We start from the raw sequence: 20985 nt of genomic DNA on the forward strand, positions 1-20985 counted from the left end.
CCATTTACAGCTAGAATTTGGTATTACTTTAAACCAGGAATTTCCTAACTTGCTCTTTGGGGAATTCTGGTTTAGACCTCTGCTCTAAACCATATTTGGCTGTGCTGAATCAATTTCAGCTACTACTTCGAACAGGCTACAAGGTATTGCCCCTGCCCCAAAAGAACCATTAAGGAAACAAAAAACATAAACATAATTGAAAACTAAACTAAACAGGACAAATGACTTGTACATTCATTTCTTTCGCTAACATTTCAAGGTTAAATATCCCAGTTTTCTCTACCAAAGGAACATTTTAGACACAAATTTTAAAAGCTTTGTAATCCATATTGAAGTTTCATCTTACCAGCTATGAATTTTTTTAATGACTTATTTTTGTCAAAGACAAAGCCAGGAAGGTGGCTTCATTCTGGCAGTTTAGAGTTTGATCTAGACACGGAAGAAGGAGAAATCTTACCAGCTATCAAATTATTTACAGTCTTGAAATTGTTTTTGAGAACAAAATACATGTGTGCGCATATGTTCACACATATAGAAACATGTGAATGACATCTGACTCGGCAGAGGATTTGGGCCTATACAAAGTGTAATGTTGAGAATTCAGTGTATATCATACCCTGAATCCAGTTAATTCTGTATTCAGTATCAAAAAGCAATATGATATTAATGTATTATTCATTGGGTCTGAGGAATTATTCATTTGACAAACCACTATGCATATGGATATTTTTTTTATTGAAACAATAAATTGATTTTTGTTTTGAAAAAGAAGAAAACTGTTTCTTTTAATATTGAGTGAAGAATCAAAGCTAATGCATTTTTATCCTAAACTTCCATCTAAAGACAATTCTACATTCATCTCGTTATAATAATGTAGAAATATAGCAATCTTTGTACTGGTTGAGAGCTTAATAACTTTCATTTGCTGTGACAGGAATTTCCTGACCCCAGGAAATTTTTAGGAACAGGTTTCTTTGGAGAGAAGGTAAAAGTAGGGGCCATTATTTAGTTACAGGACGTGTGTTTTGTGCAAAAAGCTCCATTCTGGCATTTGCTTAGAGGAATTGGAAAAAATTCTTGCTGGAAATCCTGGAAAGATACCGTTAAACCACTTCACACATGAGTAAGCTATAAAGAGCTGGCAGAAGGCAACATGTTAAAGAGCCTACAAATGTCATTAGATAGTACTTATATCTGTGGGAAGAAATATAAGCCAGATTGTGATTATTTATACTATTCAAGAGCAATTTTGAATAATTCTGCCTTGTATGGAGAGGAAGCTCTATCTTAAGAATCCTATTGCATATCAGTGTCATTGTAACAGTATGAGCCATTGGTCAGACTCTTGCAAACAGCATGAATAAAACAATTCATGTTTATAGTAATTTAAACCCTGGGTATCCTCTTCACTTAGACAAATCACTCATATTGCCATCACACTGATAGTTTTGTACTATTTTTGCCTGGTCTTGGACCATTGTACTTATGCAATCCTGCACTGTTGAGGTCATTTTTGTGTTTGTTTTAAACCTACTTTGTTTTTTAAGATGTTTAAATCATCAGATTTTAGTTACCAATCACAGTCTAAAAGCCCTATTTTCCATACTTAGTCTCTACACATCTATTATTTTCAAGTTACAATTATTAATTATTAAATTAACAAAGAGAATAAAAGAAATCCATTAATATTGTTAGCAAAACTAGCACAGTAATGGAAAACTGCATATAATATAGGCTTTTCTAGTTCAAGGTACAGTGAGAAAAAGGGCATTTGGCTGTTTTATTCCTTCCTGAAGTTATGAGCTATTTTGGATGAATATTTTCACTAGTTTATAATGCACACATAGTATAATTCCATGTTCAATGAAAATGTAAATGTAAACAAATCTCTGCACCATGATTGTCTTTTGACTGGGCTACATCCCTTAGGGGTTGGTCTGTATGTCTCTCTCTCTCTCTCTCTCTCTCTCTCTCTCTCTCTCTCTCTCTCTCTCTCTCTCTCTCTCTCTCTCTCAGGATGTTCAGCTTGCCCTATAGTCAATTCTGTCCTCAGACATAATCCCCAGCTGTTTACCTAATAAGGCAATGTATGAGCTGACTGGCTGGCTTATAGGTCATGCAATGTTTACCTCATAAGAAACTGACATCCTACCTATTCGCAGGCAGAGGGTGCTCAGCTATCCATTCTCAACAGTCATAGACAATTTGCTCTCAAGTCACAGAAAATTTTCAGATTAACAATGTGTGCTAGCAGTCATGGGGAAAGACACAACTGTGCAATCATATTGTGAAACAGTGCAATTGTTTAAGAAACAGGATTGCAAATACATTAATGCCCCAAAAGGAGAATAAATTCTCCTCCTCTTTCTTTTTCAACAGTGCATGCTTTAAAAAGTGCAAAGCATTGGCTATTTATTTAGAAATGGATCCAATAGTTGCATGTGTATGTATATGCAGAAATGAAAACTGAAATATATCAAAGGCAAAATTAATGTGGAAGTAATCCTGAAAATAGCATTGATGCTGAATCTGCTATGAAAACTGTCCCTAAATCTTATGATCAGGAACAGCAGGAAAGTCTTTAAAGAGTTTCTAGCTTGCTTTAGTAGCTCTTTTTCAAAACAGTTTATGAGATGAATGTAATATATAATAAAGTACAAAGAATATTGTAAGAATTTAGTCATTTTCAAAAGTTCTTTAACAGGACTATTACTTTAATTGCATTCTCTTGTAATGAAAGGGCATCTGGATAAGGATGATGTAGATGCTTTTATCTGCATCTATTGGGGACCAAGAAAACAGAATCACATTTACTGTAGAAAGTTATGTTTTTTAAAATACCCACTCCTTTCACTCTAACCCAACTCTTGACTTCATCTTCTCTAGATCCACTGCATGGCCTTTCAGATAAGGCCCACATTCTGTCATTAGCTTACCTAGAATATGATTGCTTCCAAAGACATTTTAATTCTGCCAGCTGTCGTCATCCCAAAAACTACTAATGTCTGCTCTGCAAGATCAGCAGTGAGAACACTCAATATATTTAGGATGGAGTAATGGCAAAAGCAGTTTGGCTTTCTATATTTGTCAGCAGTAAGTCCTCCTGCAATTGTTAAAGAACAGGACCAGATTTTTTCCCTCCAGCACTGATCCTTACAGTCTGCTTCCTTCCTCTTTGGAGACTTGAACTTTGTTCATTATTATTGTTGGGTGGCAAGGGGAGGAATTTTAATACAGGTGGTCTTTGACTTACAACAATTAGTTCAGTGATTGTGTGACATTACAATGGCACTTTAAAAAGTGACTTATAGCGGTTCTTCACACTTACAACCACCACAGCATCCCCATAATTATGGGATCAAAATTTGGGTGCTTGGCAATCATATCTCTGTTGCAGCATCTCAGGGTCATGTGATGGCCATGTGTGACCTTTCCAGCTTCTGACAATCACAGTCAATGGAGGAGAGTGGATTTGCTTGACTACTGCATTTCACTTAACAAATGCAGTGATTCACTTTAAAATAGTGGCAAAAAGGTCATAAAATTGGGCACGACTCAACAACTGCCTTAGCAATGGATAGTCTGGTCCCAATTGTGGTTGTGGGACTACTATAACCCATTTTGCTCTGTTCCATTCCACAAGCAGCATGACAGCTGGGCACTATTCAAACCTGACCTTTTTACACATATATAAAACTCAAATGTCATTTTAAAGTTTTCTTAATCATATTGGAAATCTATATCTTTCTTTTAATATTTTCTTACAGTATAAATGCAAGAGATTACACAGTGAGACAGTCTGAAATAATACATGAAGGGATAGCCATTAAAGAGACAGAATACATCTAAAAAAAGTCTTCATAATATTACAAAGAGTATTTGATGAAAGAGACAATAATTCTTATTCCCAATCTTTTTTTTTTATTGTTAGCCTTTGGAAACTTTTTTTGATACAAACACTACCACAGGTTTAAGTGGAGTAAGGAATCCAGCAGCAACTATTGTGGTAGCATTGGCCACAACCACAGAGATCCAAAATGCATCATCTCAGACATGCACAACAAACAGTGGAACACAGTGTAATGCCCAATTTATTGCAACATCTTAGCCTCCAGAGAACAGAAAGGCAAAAACAAGAATGTGATCGTATTAGACCACATTACCCAATTATGGTACTAGAATAGTTATGTTATTTGAGTAATCACAGCCCAATCTTTGACACTAAACTGGTAGAGATAAAATATATCTCATAGGGATGGAAACACATAGAGGTAATCCTCGACTTATGACCATAATTGAGCCTAGTAATTACGATTGTAGATCTTGATAGCCATAAAATGGGTCATTACATGACCATACCTGATTTTACAATCTTTTTTTGCATTGGTTGTTAAGTGAACAGCATGGTAGTAAAATGAACACATGGCTATTAAGCAAATGCTACGGTCATTAAGCAACCCCCCCCCTTTTTTTTTTTTGCTACAGACCAATTTTTCCAGAAACTGGAAGAACATACATTGTAAATTGTGGTCACATGTGGGCCGGCTGCCCCAAGTGCAGTCATGTGACCACGGAGAGGGGTGCAAACATCATAACTTTGGAACTGGTTCATAAGTAGCTTTTAAAGGATACACTGTAACTTCAAATGGTCACCAAGCCTTTTGCCCTGTGCATTTAGCACAGGGCAAAATATGTTTTGCACATGAGAAACATACAGGTATGATTTCAGCTTAGGAATTTAACTGTGTGTGAATGTGTATGAAACAGTAAAACTGGAGTGCCTGATTGAGGTAAAATAGTCTCATCAGAATAATTTTATTATGCAGATGTTCAATTTCCTTCTCATCTTTGGACAATAAAGATATATTTAAATGATTTACTATGTGTGCAAACAATTCCTTTAGGATCTCGTTTTTCTGCCAAAATCCATTTCAATTAGTCGTGACTTATCAAGGGAATATAATCATAAACTCTGGCATGGGACTCATGAGACCATAATATTCCAAGGCTTTCATGTAACATATGTCTGCCCCAACCATTTACTCCTCACAGTTCTAAGAATCAGAAATGAGTCTGAGTCACCTAAATCCTATTTCTAACTTAACCATGTAAGAGGGACAGAAGCACATTTATTTCATTTTTTCTCCAAACAATTGTTCAGAGAGAACACATGAAACATACTTAAAGGCATTATATCCTTGCATCTGCTTTGCCTTAGTAATCAGTGACTCATCTAAATTAGGTATTAACTCGTTCCCTTTATGACATATCGATGTACTGAAATATAGTATATTCTTTTTCATTAGCCCAAAAGCAAGGGAGCTTCTATGGAGCACTTTTTCTCCCAGATTGATGTTGGTTGAAAGGTCTTAAGATCTTTTCTTCAACCCTGCCCCCCCCCCAAATTTATAATAAAGTTTCTCAACTTTATCAGTTTTAAAATGTGTGGACTTTAATTCAAAAAATTATCCAGCCAGCATGGTCTGATCAAAGGACAACAACAGAGTGTTCAGCATGATAATCAATCTATCAATTCTAAATAAGTAACAGGAGAATGGGCGTTGTCTTACCTGAACGCCTTTTCTCAGCATGTAGATGTAGCATCCACCGGTGGGTTATTTCAGCCTTCCTGCTCAGAGAGACTAAGTTCAAAGTTCAGCCATGCCTCCTTGGAGTGGTCCTTCCCCAGTTTTAATGAGGCGAAGCCAATCAGATGCAACAGCTCCTCCTGCAATCACTCCTGCCTAGACTGACTGTTAAGGGTCGGTGTGGATGCTACATCTACATGCTGAGAAAAGGCGTTCAGGTAAGACAATGCCCATTCTCCAGCATGCAGATGTAGCATCCACCGGTGGGACATACCAAAGCCACCCATGTCCCTGCCGGGAGGGACAGTCTAGGCATGTGCCTCCTGAGATGAGACAACCTGCTGCAATACCCTTCTGCCAAATGAGGTCTCCGCAGCAGCAAATCTATCAAGCTTGTAATGCCTTATAAATGAAGAGGGGGAAGACCAAGTCGCTGCCCTACAAATTTCTTCAACCAAAGCTTGCGTAGACCAGGCCGCTGATGTGCCGTGCTGCTTGTGGAATGAGCTGTGATATGTTTAGGTACAGGCAGGGATTGAGATCTATACGCATGAGAGATACAAGCCCTAATCCACCTCCCTATGGTTGAGGATGAGACCTTCTTTCCCAAGGAAGAGGATTGGAAGGACACAAACAGAGCCTCCGATTTGCAAAAGGCGGCAGTCCTCTTGACGTAATGTTGCAAGGCCCTGCACACGTCCAATATATGCCATTGTCTTTCCAGATGATGGGTTGGATTTGGGCAAAAGTTAGGTAGGACCAAGTCTTGAAACCTATGGAACCATGTATTGACTTTTGGAACGAAAGAAGGGTCCAATCGAAGGACCACTCGATCATCCAGAAACATACACAGATCACTTCTGATCGAGAGAGCAGCCAGTTCCGAAATATGCCTAGCCAATGTGATGGCTACCAGAAAGGCAACCTTCAAAGAGAGGAAATAAAGTGAACAAAACCCAAAGGGCTCGAACCGTGTCATCGAGAGGGCTTGTAACACCTTTGGTAAATCCCATGAAGGATATCAGTGCACTGTGGGGGGGCCTAGTGTTAATTGTGCCCTTTAGGAAAGTGGCAACTGCCGGGTGTTGAGACAGAGAATGGAGGTTGTCACATGTGAGGACCGTTGACAGGGCCATAATTTGCCTCCGTATAGTATTATGTGAAAGACCTTTATTCAACCCTTCTAAAAGGTATTCTAAGATGTTAGGAATAGTAACCTTTAAAGGTCTAAGATTATGGGTGATACACTATTGGCAGAAATTCCTCCACGTGGCGTCATAGATTCTGTTAGTGGAGGGTCTCCTTGAGGCTTGTATCATGGATATGACCTCGGATGAATAGGACTGTCTGACTAAACTCTCCTGCTCAAGTGCCAAGCGGCTAGTTGAAGCCACTGGGGGTCTGGATGTTGGAGATTCCCCTGACTGAGTGCTATGCGGCTCGGCAGAATCCTCCATGGGGGAGATACCGACAAGTCCACGAGGTCTGCAAACCACGGCCATCTTGGCCAGTGTGGCACCACCAATATTACCTCCGCCTGTTCCAGAAGGACGTTGTGGATGGTAGCCTGAATGAGTGGAAGCGGGGGAAAGGCATAAAGCAGTTCCTTCGGCCACCTGCTGCAGAGGGCATCCGTTCCCTCCACCCCCAGCGACAGGAACCTGGTGAAATACCTTGGGAGATGAGAATTTGCTTCCGAGGCAAACAAATCCACCTGCGGTTGTCCGAACCACCTCGAAATTTCCAGGAACAGAGCCGGGTCCAGCCTCCACTCTGAGTGATTGACTGTCACTCTGCTCAGTGAATCGGCTTGCTGATTCGCCTCTCCTGATATGTGCTCCGCACAGATGGACTTCAGCTTGGACTCTGCCCACAGCCCCAGATCCAGTGCCTCCAGCATGAGGGACCATGACTGGGTCCCTCCCTGTCTATTGACGTGTGCCTTGGCTGCTACATTGTCCGTCATTATCAGGACATATTTCCCCACCACAATTTCGGAAAAGTGACGGAGAGCTAGATGTATAGCTCTCAACTCTAGCCAATTTATATTGTGTGTGAGATCTGACTGTGACCATCGACCCTGTGTCATGTGAGTCTGGAGATGTGCCCCCCAGCTGAATAGGCTGGCGTCCGTGGTCAGCTTGAGTCTGGGGGGTTCCTTGAATAGGGACCCCCTGTTCAATGCCGACGACGTCCACCATAGTAGGAACGACAGGATGTGTTGTGGCACTCTCACCTTCCTTGCTGAGGCACTCATGTTCCGTCTCTGGAAGGGTAGGAGGAACCACTGGAGGTCCCTGGAGTGCAGTCTGGCCCATGGAACAATGCCCAGACAGGACACCATCTTGCCCAACATCTGAGACAATTGGACAAGCGAGACTACCTTCTCTCTCCGGATCCCGTGGATGAGCGACCTTGAGAGTGATAAACCTTGCATTCTTGAGAGAGATAAACCATGCACAGGATGGAATCTATTATAGTTCCTAGGTGGAGGATTCGAGTGGAAGAAACTATGTGACTCTTTTTGAAGTTTATCGAGAATCCGTGCTCCTGCAGTGTCTTTATCATGATCTGTAGATCCGATTGGGCAGAATGGAAGGATCTGGATAGGATAATTATATCGTCCAGGTAACATTGTACGCGCACCAGCACCAATCTGAGTTGGGCTGCTATTACTGCCAATATTTTGGTGAATACCCGAGGAGCCAAAGAAAGGCTGAAGGGTAGTGCTCTGTATTGGTAATGCTGGTGCGCATAACAAAACTGGAGAAAGTTGCGGTGTTGTGGGAGGATGGGAATGTGAAGATACGCTTCGGTCAAGTCTATGGAGGAGAGAAAATCCCCTTTTCTGATGCTGGCCAGAATTGATTTGAATCTCCTGTAGGCCAGGAAGTAATTTAGCCCTTTTAGGTCCAGAATCACCCTCCAACCACCCGAGGCCTTGGGAATAATGAATAGGATGGAGTAGTACCCCTTCCCTATCTGGTCCCATGGAATCGGTTCTATGGCCTCTATGTCTAAAAGATGAGAGATGGCTTTGGACACTAGCTCGGCCTTTTCAGCGTTTCTTGAAGTGGGGCACTGAATGAAATGGTCTGACGGAATGGAAAGGAACTCTAAGGCGAGACTGTATCTTATGGTCTCCCACACCCAAGTGTCGTTGGTGGTGACCTCCCAAGTGTCGCTGAACAGTGCTAAGCGACCCCCTATGGGAGAGTCTGCCCTGGCATCACTTGGATTTCCTGAAGGGGCAACCCCCAGCCCCTCAAAAGGGACGTTTGGAACTGGGTCTTACTTCCAGAACCTTGGCGGTCCTGTTGCCGATCCTGCCTGGGGGAGAAGGAGTGAGAGCCTCTGGACCAATCCCAGGTTTGCCCACTCTGAAAGGGCTGCCTGCCCTCCCACGAGCCCCCAGCATGAAAGGCCTGTCTGCAAAATTCCTGCTGAGGCCTTCTATCCACCTTCTTGGAGGGGTGCGTCAGAACCTTCCGCTTATTCTTCCCTTCTATCAGGAATGGTTCAAGAATAGCTGCTTCCCACTATAAGTGTCTGTTGATAGGCGCTACTTTGATTTCAGGTCTGTCTTCCAGTGTTTGAGCCACAGGAGTCTGTGTGCAAAAACCATGGCCGCAATGGACCTAGCTGAAAACTTGGCAGACTGTAGGGAAGAGTCAGCCATATATTCTGACGCTGCTACCAGTTTCCCTAGCGTCTGGTGAGTATGCACCTGTTCAGGTGGAATCAGAGCTTGTAACTCACGAAGCCACATGATAGACATCCTTGCAAAGAAGGACAAAGACGTTGTTGCCTTAATTGCCCTTGCCGAGCATATCCTCCGCCTTCAGATTCTCTGCCATGTCTCCAGGGATTGTGGATGTGGAGAACAGAGAGGTGAGCGGAGTGTCCACCATTGGCACCTCTAGAAGAGAGTCAAAGGAAGAAGATACATTAAAAAGATTCTTATCCGTGCTATTGGGAGAAGGCAATGTGGCCAATGAAGCCCACTGCTTTTCCACAGTAGTGCGGAATATGGCAGGACATGGAATCTGCTTATCCTCTACTACCTTTTCCGCAAATAAGGGATTAGACTCCTGTGTAGCAGATGTAGATGGTTTAGGTTCCTGCTCCGTGGCCAATTTGGCCGTGGTGCAGGCCTTCACAAGTAAAGATCTGAATAGGGATGGATCAAAGAGACCTGTTGTAGGAGTCAGGTCCGGGGCCGCCTCCTCATTCTCTGACATGGGAATATCCACTGATTCACCTTCTGGTCCACCGATTCACCTTCTCCTAATTGAGATGACGCTTCAGATGCACCAGAACCTGGTATCTGAGCACACCCCGTCTGTGATACAGGTACGGGCTGAGGGGGGGTTCCTGGGGAAACCCTTGACTCATTGAAGAAGCCATAAATTGGTTGAATGCCTGATGCATGTAGCTCTGGAATTGTTCTGCCCATATGGCCTGATCTGTGGAATGAGGACTAACCACTGTGGGAGAATGTGTGACCTCTGGAACTTGTTGCATGATGGAAACAGAAGAAACAGAAGGAGGAGGAGGAGGAGGAGGAGGAGGAGGAGGAGGAGGAGGAGGAAGATGAGAGGAATGAGGAGGAGAGGAATAGGAACTAACCTGTTCAGTTTCCTCTTGAGGAGACCAAGCCCTGGGGGCATCATAAGAAGGCACATCTGGAGGTCAAATGGGGACTGGTCCAGTGAAACAGGGGGAACCACTTCAGCCTCACTGGACCTGAGCCTTTGCATCCTGGAAAATTCCTTTTCTAGTGCCTGATATCTCCTCCAGGCTTCTCTCTCAGCAGTTTTGGAAGGTTCCTTGGTGGTTAAATGCTTAGTTTTAGCCTTCTTCTCCCCCCCCCCACGCTCAGTTCAGAAGATCTGCACTTTGGTTGTGTGGGGGGGGGGACTCCAGAACCCTGCAATGTCTGAGGAGTTTCACTGTCTGCCATCACTCTCTATAGATATTCTGAGTAGGAGATATCCAGGAATGGGGGGAATATATATGCAGATCTGGTTGTCAGAGAGGGAAATTCCCACGCTCTGAACAACAGCAATGGCAAACAGCCAGACAGTCCACTAAAACTGCTTGGTTAGGCCCTGCTGAGAACAGCGTCTGTGAGCTATAGGAACAGGTAATGCAAATAGTCCCTTAATTATAACAGATTGTGTTATGTGTATATGTTCAGATTCCACTTCTCCTTTATTCTCTAATAATAATAAGGTAAGTAATAAGGAAAGCCAAGAAGATACAGTATAATTTTCCCTCTTAGGAGCCTAGCACAGTAGGCTATAGTGAAAACACAGGTCTGAGATGAGGCCTACAATGGCGACCACGCCCAAATTGAAATCAAAAATGGTGGCCGCAAGCCTCATGGCTTGCAAAATGGCGACGCCCCAGGGAGAACTTTCCCAATGACCAAATCACCAGATAACAACAATACTGGGGAATCTGCAAACTTGATCCTTCCCCCTCTTTATCTACAAGGCAGAATAGACTTGCGGTTGTTACGCAGCCTTCGCTGCAATCCAGATCCAGGCAAGTACCTGCTGGAGCCTCGTGGCCACGAGGGAAGAATGAAGCCTCCCAACCGAGCTGCACTTCTGTGGAATCTACTTGAAAGCAATCCACTTCTAAGTGCCGAATTCAGGCTCCTTTTTGTAGCAGCGCTCTTCGTAGTTCCAACAGAGTCGGAGCGATCGCCCCCAGAGGCCCACGAGCCTCTGCTGGCCAAAAGCTCTGCCTGGCTAAACCTTCAATACGAACTGCTAACAGTAATAATCTAGTAACAAAAACAACTATCTGTGCAAGCAATTAAATAAAATTAAATAAATTAAATAAATACAATTTACTCTAGTTTAGCAGGAGCTACCAAAATTGCGACTGCTCTGAGCAAAGACCTCCTTGGGGCGGTCCTCTGGGGAAGGACCGCCCCAAGGAGGTGTGGCTGAACTTTGAACTTAGTCTCTCTGAGCGGAAGGCTGAAATAACCCACCGGTGGATGCTACATCTGCATGCTGGAGAAATATATGTTTTTATTATTATTTTATAATTATTTTATTATTGTCTTCTCCAGGGAGAAGAATTGTCACCTGCTTTTAAATCAAGGTTCTGCACATTTTCCCCACTGCAATATTTTGTTTTAAATCCACAGCTTTCTGAGTAATTTTAATGATTATAATTTACAGATTTATACATATTCTGGTAATCTTTTAATTGCTATTTTAGGAAGATACATTGTGTTTATAAATCAGAAAATGGCAACTGCAAAATTACTGTATCAATATCAGATCTTCCACTTTTAAGTCTATTAATAAAATAAATCAATTGCTTCATAAGCTTCCTAGAATTAAGTTGCCTTATGAAAAAGAAATTCAGCTTACCAGGTCACATAGCCAGTTTAGTGACTTTCAGATATAATGGACTACAACCCAAATATCACCGCTGAATGCTAAGAGGAAATTCTGAGTATTAAATCAAAACATTTGAAAGATACTAACTTTAAAAATGCTTATTATCTATACTAGTTAAGTTCAGGTTTGCAAAGCCTCAGTTCAAAGTGTTCTTTCATTCAGTAGCATTTATTGAAAGACAGTTGTGAGAAAATATTATCATTTATTAAGGCCACCCAACTCTATCCTGACTCTGGATATAGGACACAATACAAGAAGTTTAAAGCAATGCAGTATAAAATGACATAACACAACCTTCAATAGGCCTCTCATCCTATAAGCCTCTCATCTCTATCTCAAAGCCTCAGGGAAGAGCCAGGTTTTAAACGCTTGTCTAAACAAAGTCAGGGTGGGGACTCTACAGATTTTAGGCAGGATGTTGTTCTAGAGGGCAGGTGCTATTACAAAGAAGAGGCACTTCTTTAGCCCCATTAGGCGATACTCTTTAATTAATGGGGCCCAGAGCATGCCCAGTCACTTGGGATGGGCACAAATTAGAGAATAAAGATGTTGCACCAGACAAGCAGGCTATGAAGGTAGTCCTCAATTTATAACCACAATTGGGACCAGAATTTTCATTGCTAAGCAAAAGTGAGTCACGGCTGACTTTATGACCTTTTTTTGCCATGGCTGTGAAGTGAATCACAGCAGTTGTTAAATGAATTACACAATTGTTAAGCACATCTGGCTTCTCCCACTAACTGTTTTTTTGCAAATGGGGATTTGACACCAGGATACCGCAACCGTCATAAATACATTTTGATTACGTGACTAGGGGGAAGCGTTGTAAATATGAGGACCAGTCATAAGTCAGTTTTCCAGTTCCAATGTAACTTCAAAGGTCATTAAATGAATGGTTGTAAATCAAGGACTATCTTTAAAGTGTTAATAAGCAACTTACCAGGAAGCCTACCTGATAATCAGTGCACCTTACAGAGCAGGGGTGCTATGGTGCATATAGCCATAACAACCTGTGTCACTGCATTCTGGACAAGTTGCAGCTTTCCAGTGCTCTTCAAGGGCAGCCCCATGTAGACTGCATTGTAGTAGTCTACACACAAGAGGGTCATAATATCAGGGACTGCCCTAAGGGCCTTCTGATTCAAGTATGACCACAATCAGCTCATTAGATTAATCTGTTTATTAATCTTGGCTTTCTTGGCCAAGCTGCCACCTGCTTCTTGAGTAAGAGCTAAGAATTCAAGAAGACATCTAACCCGCATCCTGAATTGCACACTAAATGTAATGAGGGAAGTAGGATCCTGTTCCGCTCTAACGATGCAACCCTTTTGCTTATTTCATTAGGTCAGGGGTTGAACCGAGTCATTTCCTCCCCATCCATAGACCCTGGGATAAGATCTTGACAGCAAACTGACTTGGGCTACATTTTTTTTGTTTGTTTTTCTCTTGTAATATTCAGAAAAACATGTATGCAGACAATAGCAATCTTACTAATAAGGTACATATAGTTGTCATCTAACACAGCTCAGCAAACTTTTAAAATGGAAGCTAAACTATTTAAAACAGGCCTAAAGGAATGAACCAAAGACAGGCAAACAATATGTGGCTCAAACTACAGCGAGATATGGGCCAGTTCTCATATATAGCAGATGAAAAAGCATCAGAGAAAAAATTAAATCTTACTTATTTGGAAATGTTCAGGGCCCAGTCCTCCATTAAATGGCTTCCACAGATACAGAAATACAGTTACTAATAATAATTTATATTGTTTATTTAAAAGATAATCTTAAAAACAGTATTAAAAATCCAACAGCAGAAAAATCTAATGTATCAGCATTATACCACTGAAATCAACTACACTATTCAACATTATTTCAACCAAAACTATCCATTACCTTGAACTGGAATGCACTACAAATTATTTATAACCCTAAGCTGCTGTTAGGAAAGATTTTCAAAATCAGTCCAAAAATCAGTCCAGTCATATGCATATTTAAATAATCCGATCCTGAACGACACTAATTGGAAATATTGAGTATCAGTGCATCTGGTAGATTATATTTTGATAATCCTATCTATACTAACATGATTCTATGTTCATCCAGATAGTATTACCAATAAAAACAATATTCTGCAAAGGTACACATTAGATCTCACATGTTAGGGAGTAGAATGAAATTATTCCCATTCTTCATTTCTGATAAATAAATCAATTCAATATACCTAAAACATAATTTTGTTCATATTTTCGGTTATGTAACTTTTAGTTTTTTTGAATACTAAGATTATTATTTACGTATACTTATTTTTAAGTGAACACATTAAATTCAACTGAATGTTCTTTATTTTTCCTACAAGTACAAGAAAACCATTATATGGGGTAAGTGGCTTTCATTATAATTTTTTTCCCCCTAATCTTCTTAAGAAACTCTGCTTCAAATGGATCTTCAAATCCTGAAACTTCAATATTTTACTTTCACTTGTGACTTCTTCAAAAATTCTAAAGATGGTCCAACCCCTACAGGGTGTACTGCAGACTGGGCTTCATTTTGGACAATCTTTCTTATCATAAGAATGTACCTCTAGCATGCAAACACTGAACATGTCATTCCAAAGATGGTTTCTCAACAGTGTCATATCTAGGATACCAAATAGAGGTCTGCAACTTATCTTCTCCACTATAGTTGAAGAAACATATTTAAAACATCAGTATTTCAAAGTTTAGTAATTTACAACTACTAGAGAGGAATACAGAGAGCAAATCACTTGCATTCAGCCCATAATTAATAAGATCCCCTTTCTACTTAAGGCCCTGTTTGCTTGGGTTTCAATTGTGCTTTTATCAGAAAAAAGAGCAATCAGCATGTGGAATTGTTTTCATAAATGGCATTTGGTGTTATACAGGCAAGCAAAGAAATGACCCTTTCAGCTGGCATCAACAGTACTCTCATGCTGCTTATCATGATTTTAAAAATAAGTGTAATTTTCTAAAATACCATCTATTCATGAAATGAAATATTCTGAAGCTGTACAAAACTGAGCAAACAATTTTGTTAGAGTTAAAGTGGACCCAAGGGATTTGATTTTTGACTGATTCACTGACTTCAAATAATCTCCTCTAGATATAACTCTCAATAAAAATAATTGCCTCTATGAAATATTCAAATTAGACTTCATCTTGGCTTCAAATGATAATTAAAATAAGTTAAAGAACAATTAGACTTTTGTGATATGATTAACATTTAAAAATCTCTAATTTAACTGAATGGATCTCCAAAGCAAGCATTGTGAAGTGTGGCTAATCTTTGGATTGGAGACAACTAGGAAATGTGAGAATAGGGAATTAAAAGGAGAAAATAAAATCCTGGAGAAACTGACAGGAGATATAAAAAGATGCATGTATTCTTGAGAAGTTTGCTTTTCATTTTTCCAAGAATTTTTTCCCCTCAATATAATACATTATCTACTTTTATTTATAGATCTTTGTGAGCCATTTACTTAATATACAATATATGTATTTGGAATAAATATACGTACATACGTACGTATGTACGTATTTCTTGAATTCCAAGTCATATTCCAAATTTGAGAAAATAGCAGATTTCACTCTCCAATTATGCGGACTGGTTCACAGTCAGATTTAGAGGGTTCCAAAAATATGATAAAAATATTTGTTAAAAACTGGATCAAAGAAATGTCTCCTCCAACCCTATTCTACAGATGCCTAAAATTAAAATTTGGAATGCTTCAAGTGTATAAAACATCTGGATTTCAGACTATAGAAACATTGTGAATTGTTTTTAAGTTTGCTTGGCTTTTTTCTCCAAACCACAATGTCACTTTTATTATTTTCTTGTTTCTTTCCTGCCAGGATTACAGAAGCATTTCATCTCTGTTTATAATGCTTCTTAAATTACAAGAACATAGGACAGTCAGTTTCATAAATTCCTTCCACATCCACAGCCAATGATTGGCTCACTCTGCTTCAAAAGGTAATTTATGCCAGATGTAAAAGATATTATCTGAAATTAGACAACAAAAAGTATTGTTCTAATGTGAATTGCTAACACAAAACAATGTTCTCATTTTTAACATACTATTTAAACCAGAAGCAAACTTATACTCCAAACTTTCAACAAATTTGCAGGTATATATTTAATCGATCATAATCGTACTTGCTAGTAGAATAATTTAAAATCAAGATAGAAGGGTTTGCCAATTCCTATGTAATCCTACCAGCTACAACAAATCCCCCCTCTTTCAGATCCCAAACAGTTGATGGAAAGAATTTTTTTTTAATACAGCTTGCATGCCACAAATAAAATACTCTTATTCTCTCATTTATTGAAAGTGCTTAGAAATAATTTAGTTGTACCTAAGGAGTTATTGAAAAGACTTCAGATTTTGACTTGAAAAAGAAAAGAGTGCTCACCAAACTAATAGGAGGAGAAATCAAACAAGGTTGAAATTGTTGGATAAGTTGCTACGAGTGAAGAGTTATTTTGAATTTGCTGACTGGATAGTTATGAAATTCTAAAGACTTATTGATCAGTGATGTCTCATCTGACCAAAACTTAATAAATAAGAATTTTTTTTCTTCATTTTGGATTATTCTCCCAATATTTCATCACTTTATTATTTACTTACTTACTTAATTTAATTTTTATACTATCATACTCCCAATAACTCTGAGCAGATCCCAGGAAAATATGAAAACTTTAAAATGATAAAAAAATAAAGTAGCACCAAAAGAAGAAACACAAAAAACAAAGAGGGCAACAACAAAACACAAATACCCACTCTTGTCAAATATTGGGTGAAGAGTCAAGTTTTCAGGATCCTCCAAACAAGGGTGGGAGCCACCCAGATCTCAGGGGAACCTTATTCTAATGGCCAGGCAATGCAACAGAGAAACTGTGCCTTTGGAGTCCCAATAAATAAATAAAAACCTAGGAGTGTATCAATCCTGTTGAATTGAATTGGCCAAGTTGATATAATGTAATTGACACACAACTCTTCTGCAAGTCTGTGTCCTTCTGATGCTATTAGACATTCTGGCAGATATGTGGGGGTGTTGTGTTTTAGAAGGCATCAGATTGGGAACGGTTTGCCACATCTTTTTAAAGTGAGAGACAATTTGTTGATATAGCCTAAACAAGGACTGTCAAACTGTTTTTCTTTTCAGTTGTCTTTGAACTTTCAAAGTTCAGTTGAACTTTGAAATTATACCACTTCAAATGACAGATATGGTATATAGCAGGGCTTTTCAACCAGTGGTATGGGTATCACCTGCGGAACATTGGCACCTGGCAGGTGGTATGCGACCATCCTAGAAAAGTGGTAGCGGGGGAGGGGAATGAGATGAACCGGTGGCAGCACCGCACAAGCCTGAGCGAGAGATGGCTGGAGCTGCAGGACTGTCAGGGCTTAGTGGAAGCGCCAGGATCAGGGCCAGAAGAAACACCGATCACTGGAATGTTGCAGCATCTTCGGGGTCTTGTGATTTACATTCAGATGCTTGACAATTGATTCATATTTATGACGGTCACAGTGTTCCAGGGTCATGTGAAGTGACCAAAACCTGCTGCAACACCCAGCAGATGGGGGGAATAAAAACCAAACACCCCCCCACCCCACCCCCACTGTCAATCCTCAACAGAAATGGTCACAACAATGAAAACCTCAGACAGGAGGAAGAATAATGCTGGGCAGGCAGGTAGGTGTCTTGCTCGGCTGTGGCTTGGGGGGCATTTTTTTCAATGCCATTGTAACTTTGAACAATCACTAAGTGAACTGTTGTAAGTTGAGGACTACCTGTACTTTATCACTTTTTTTCTTTTTTTGGGGGGGGGGGTCATCAGGTTTTTGACACCTTGCTAGGTGACTGGTGGTACTCGGATATTGCCATATCCTAAAAGTGGTACAATGGGTGAAAAGGTTGAAAAGCCCTGGTGTATAGTATAAATTATTAACAGTCCCCATCTATTATGACCAGCATACATTCATAACAATATCCTTCAGTGAACAAGACCACTATTGACTTGCAAGACTGGTCACCTAAACCTTTTCAAGAAAGAGTGTAGATATCAGACTACAGGCTATACAACCTCATATGAGAGTCAATTCACATATGATATAGGTAGTTGCCACAACCTTCACTTTCAAAAGAGCTAAGAGGTAAAGTATATCATATACTTACATATTTTTACATATGAAGGGCTCAGTTATACTCATCTTGTCATGTTGTTTACCATGTGAGAAAATGTTCTAAAAGAACCACAAGATTCTCACCAATGTTAAAATTCTACATTTGTCATACTGGGCTGAATAATGCTTATGTTTATTTATAATTTGTCATTTTATAGTAGCCTATAAAGAGAATACTTAATATGAATTTGCTGGTAGAATAATTCCAGCTGCAGCTCACTGGCAAAGTAGTTTTTTTTATGCACTCTTCCTTTCTCTTGGGATGATTGAAAATTTAATTTAGTCTTATAGTCTGCAATTAGACTATAACAAGCCCTTCCCTCCAGGTCACTTGCACAAATTTAAAATTAGCAACTGAACTGAAATATGAGTCTTAAAAATATCCTGTTTAATCCCCTGCTAGATGTCAGGATGCTTAATGTGATAATATGTCTAATGTCTCTCCCCATTCTGCCTCCTTTGCTTGACCTGTCCCTTTTCTTTCCTTTTTTCACTTTCTTCCAAATTTTCAAGCTTAAATCGACAACAGCATTCTTGGGACTGTTCTCCTCAGTCTCTTTTTCTGCCAATTCACATAGAAAATATAAACTATCATCAACCAATTAACAGTAACAGAATAACAAGAATTGGAAGGGACCTTGGAGATCTAGTCCAATCCCTTGCTCAAATAGGAAGCCCTATACCATTTCAGACAAATGACTGTCCAATTAAAAACCACCAGTGTTGGAGCACGCACAACTTCTGGAGGCAACTCTTTCCCCTGATTAATTGTTCTGTCAGGAAATTTCTCCTTAGTCCTAGATCGATTATCTCCTTGAGTAATTTCCATCCATTGCTTCTTGTCCTACCTTCATGTCTTTGGAGAATAGGTTGACTCTCTCTTCTTTATGGCAACCCGAGATATTGGAGTACTGCTATCATTTCACCCCTAGTCCTTCTTTTAAACTAGACATACCCAATTCCTGCAATTGTTTTGGTTTGTCTGCTGCTCTGCCATACACTAAAAAGTATGCCAGGAACTGGCCCATTCACAGCAACTATTTAAATCTCTTGACACATTATTCTGTGAAATTCAGTAGATCATAACATCTTAGTAACACCACAGATATGTTTAACATCATAGCTGAATACTTCAGGAAGCAACCAGATCATTTCTACTTTCAGAAAACCTCATGCATTCCTCAGCTGCTCTACTTTCTAAACAGATTTATTTTCTTCAATAGTATCCATAATATCAAGATCTTAGGAGGGCTCTCAAGAAATTTCCCCATTATATCATACAATAAAGAAGTTTGCACTAGACAACAATGTACATTGAATTTTAATTATGAATGTGATCTACAGATGTAGAATAGTGTGCATCATACCACACCTGTCCTTTAATTAGCCCAATCTGGGCTCATTAGTAAAGCTCAGATTTAATTAGAATTTAGAACTATCACAAAGATTGAAAGCTGCTGAGACTTATAAATATGAAATTTATAGCAAAATTATTTAAGTTTGTTATTTGCTTCAGCCATGGTGATGGAAAATTTTTCATGCCATGTAGCTTTCAAATCCAATGCATGACTTAAGCTATGACTCAGCTTCTGCCTGGTGCCACTATTTTATGAACTATGTCATATTTCTATCCTAAATACTTTCTCACCAAGTTTGATTAAACACTTTATCTCTATATTTTCTTCTGGGCTATGTGCTCATGGCATCTTTCTTTTTTTTCCAATCCAATAGTGAGACAGGCTTAAATTGTCCTTTAAATGTAGAGGTATTAAGGTAATCTCACCTACAATCAAATGAGTGTTTTGTCTCTCTAAGAAACTGGACAAGGCAGTATTATACGGGTCATCTATCAGATTTTATAGCTCTGGCTCAGTGGTTAAAGATCTTGAACTTGTCAGCTGGAAAGCTGATAGTCCAAGTTTGAGACCTGAGCGCCATGTGAGGGATTGAGTTCGTTAGTTGCTCCAGCTCCTGTCCATCTAGCAGTTTGAAATCAAGCAAATGCGAATAGATAAATAGATATCACTTTGGTGGGAAGGTAGCAGCGTTTCATGCGCCTTGTCATATAATCATGCTGGCCACATAACTACGGAAGTGTCTTCAGACAATGCTGACTCCCTTGGCTAAGAAATGGAGATGAGCACTGCCCCCTAGAGTCAGACATGACTGGACAGGGGAAAACTTTATCTTTACTTTTACTTCCATCTACACAAAGTTAAAATACAAAATTGTGCCATGATAGTTCCTGCCCCTCAATTCTCTCCCAAACTGAATGCATACGAATCTGGAAAGTGGCATTTTTGCCTATTCAAAAAAAAAAAAAAAAAGAAAGAAAAGAAAAGAGGAAGAAAGAAATCTTAAATAAGAGTATTGTTGTCACTCAGCTCCCTTCTGACTCTGATCTGGGTTGTTTTGTTTTGTTGAGCTTAGTTTATGAAGGTCTGTGGTGCAGGAGGAAGGACACAGGAAGGGTCTAGAGAATGGTTGAGTCTTGAAGCCTGACCCACCCTATTTTTTGTTGGAGTAGTGCAAAATGTGGCAGACAATTTTCCCACGAGCTGGCACAACCAAAGAAATTAGGATACTTGGCAGCAAGTCAGAACACACACAATTTGCGCAAGAGTGGATTCCGTGAGATGGCCAGTAAATATCATGCCAATATAGTTTTCTGCAGACATAACAATGGTAGATAACTCTGTTACACAGCAATAGTAAAGGGTCCTGAATTTTATTTTCAGATTGCATTACTATACAATACAATGAAT

The 20985-nt window shown here is 39.8% G+C and overlaps 2 protein-coding genes across 32 annotated transcripts in view; both read right to left on the reverse strand.

Annotated features, from left to right (window-relative positions):
- Positions 1-20985, reverse strand: part of SVIL (supervillin) — a 118706-nt gene that overhangs the window by 86101 nt on the left and 11620 nt on the right. The window lies entirely within an intron of this gene.
- LOC120308279 lies at positions 2026-19096 on the reverse strand. Its single transcript, XM_039344140.1, has 2 exons — positions 19069-19096; positions 2026-9507 (listed from the first exon to the last, which is right to left on the reverse strand). The coding sequence occupies exon 2, from the start codon at positions 8578-8580 to the stop codon at positions 6940-6942; it is 1641 nt and encodes a 546-aa protein (XP_039200074.1). The 5' UTR covers positions 8581-9507; positions 19069-19096; the 3' UTR covers positions 2026-6939.

This window comes from Crotalus tigris, unplaced genomic scaffold (genome assembly GCF_016545835.1).
Source record: "Crotalus tigris isolate CLP2741 ecotype Arizona unplaced genomic scaffold, ASM1654583v1 scf7180000017890.1996003, whole genome shotgun sequence".
NCBI lineage: Eukaryota > Metazoa > Chordata > Lepidosauria > Squamata > Viperidae > Crotalus > Crotalus tigris.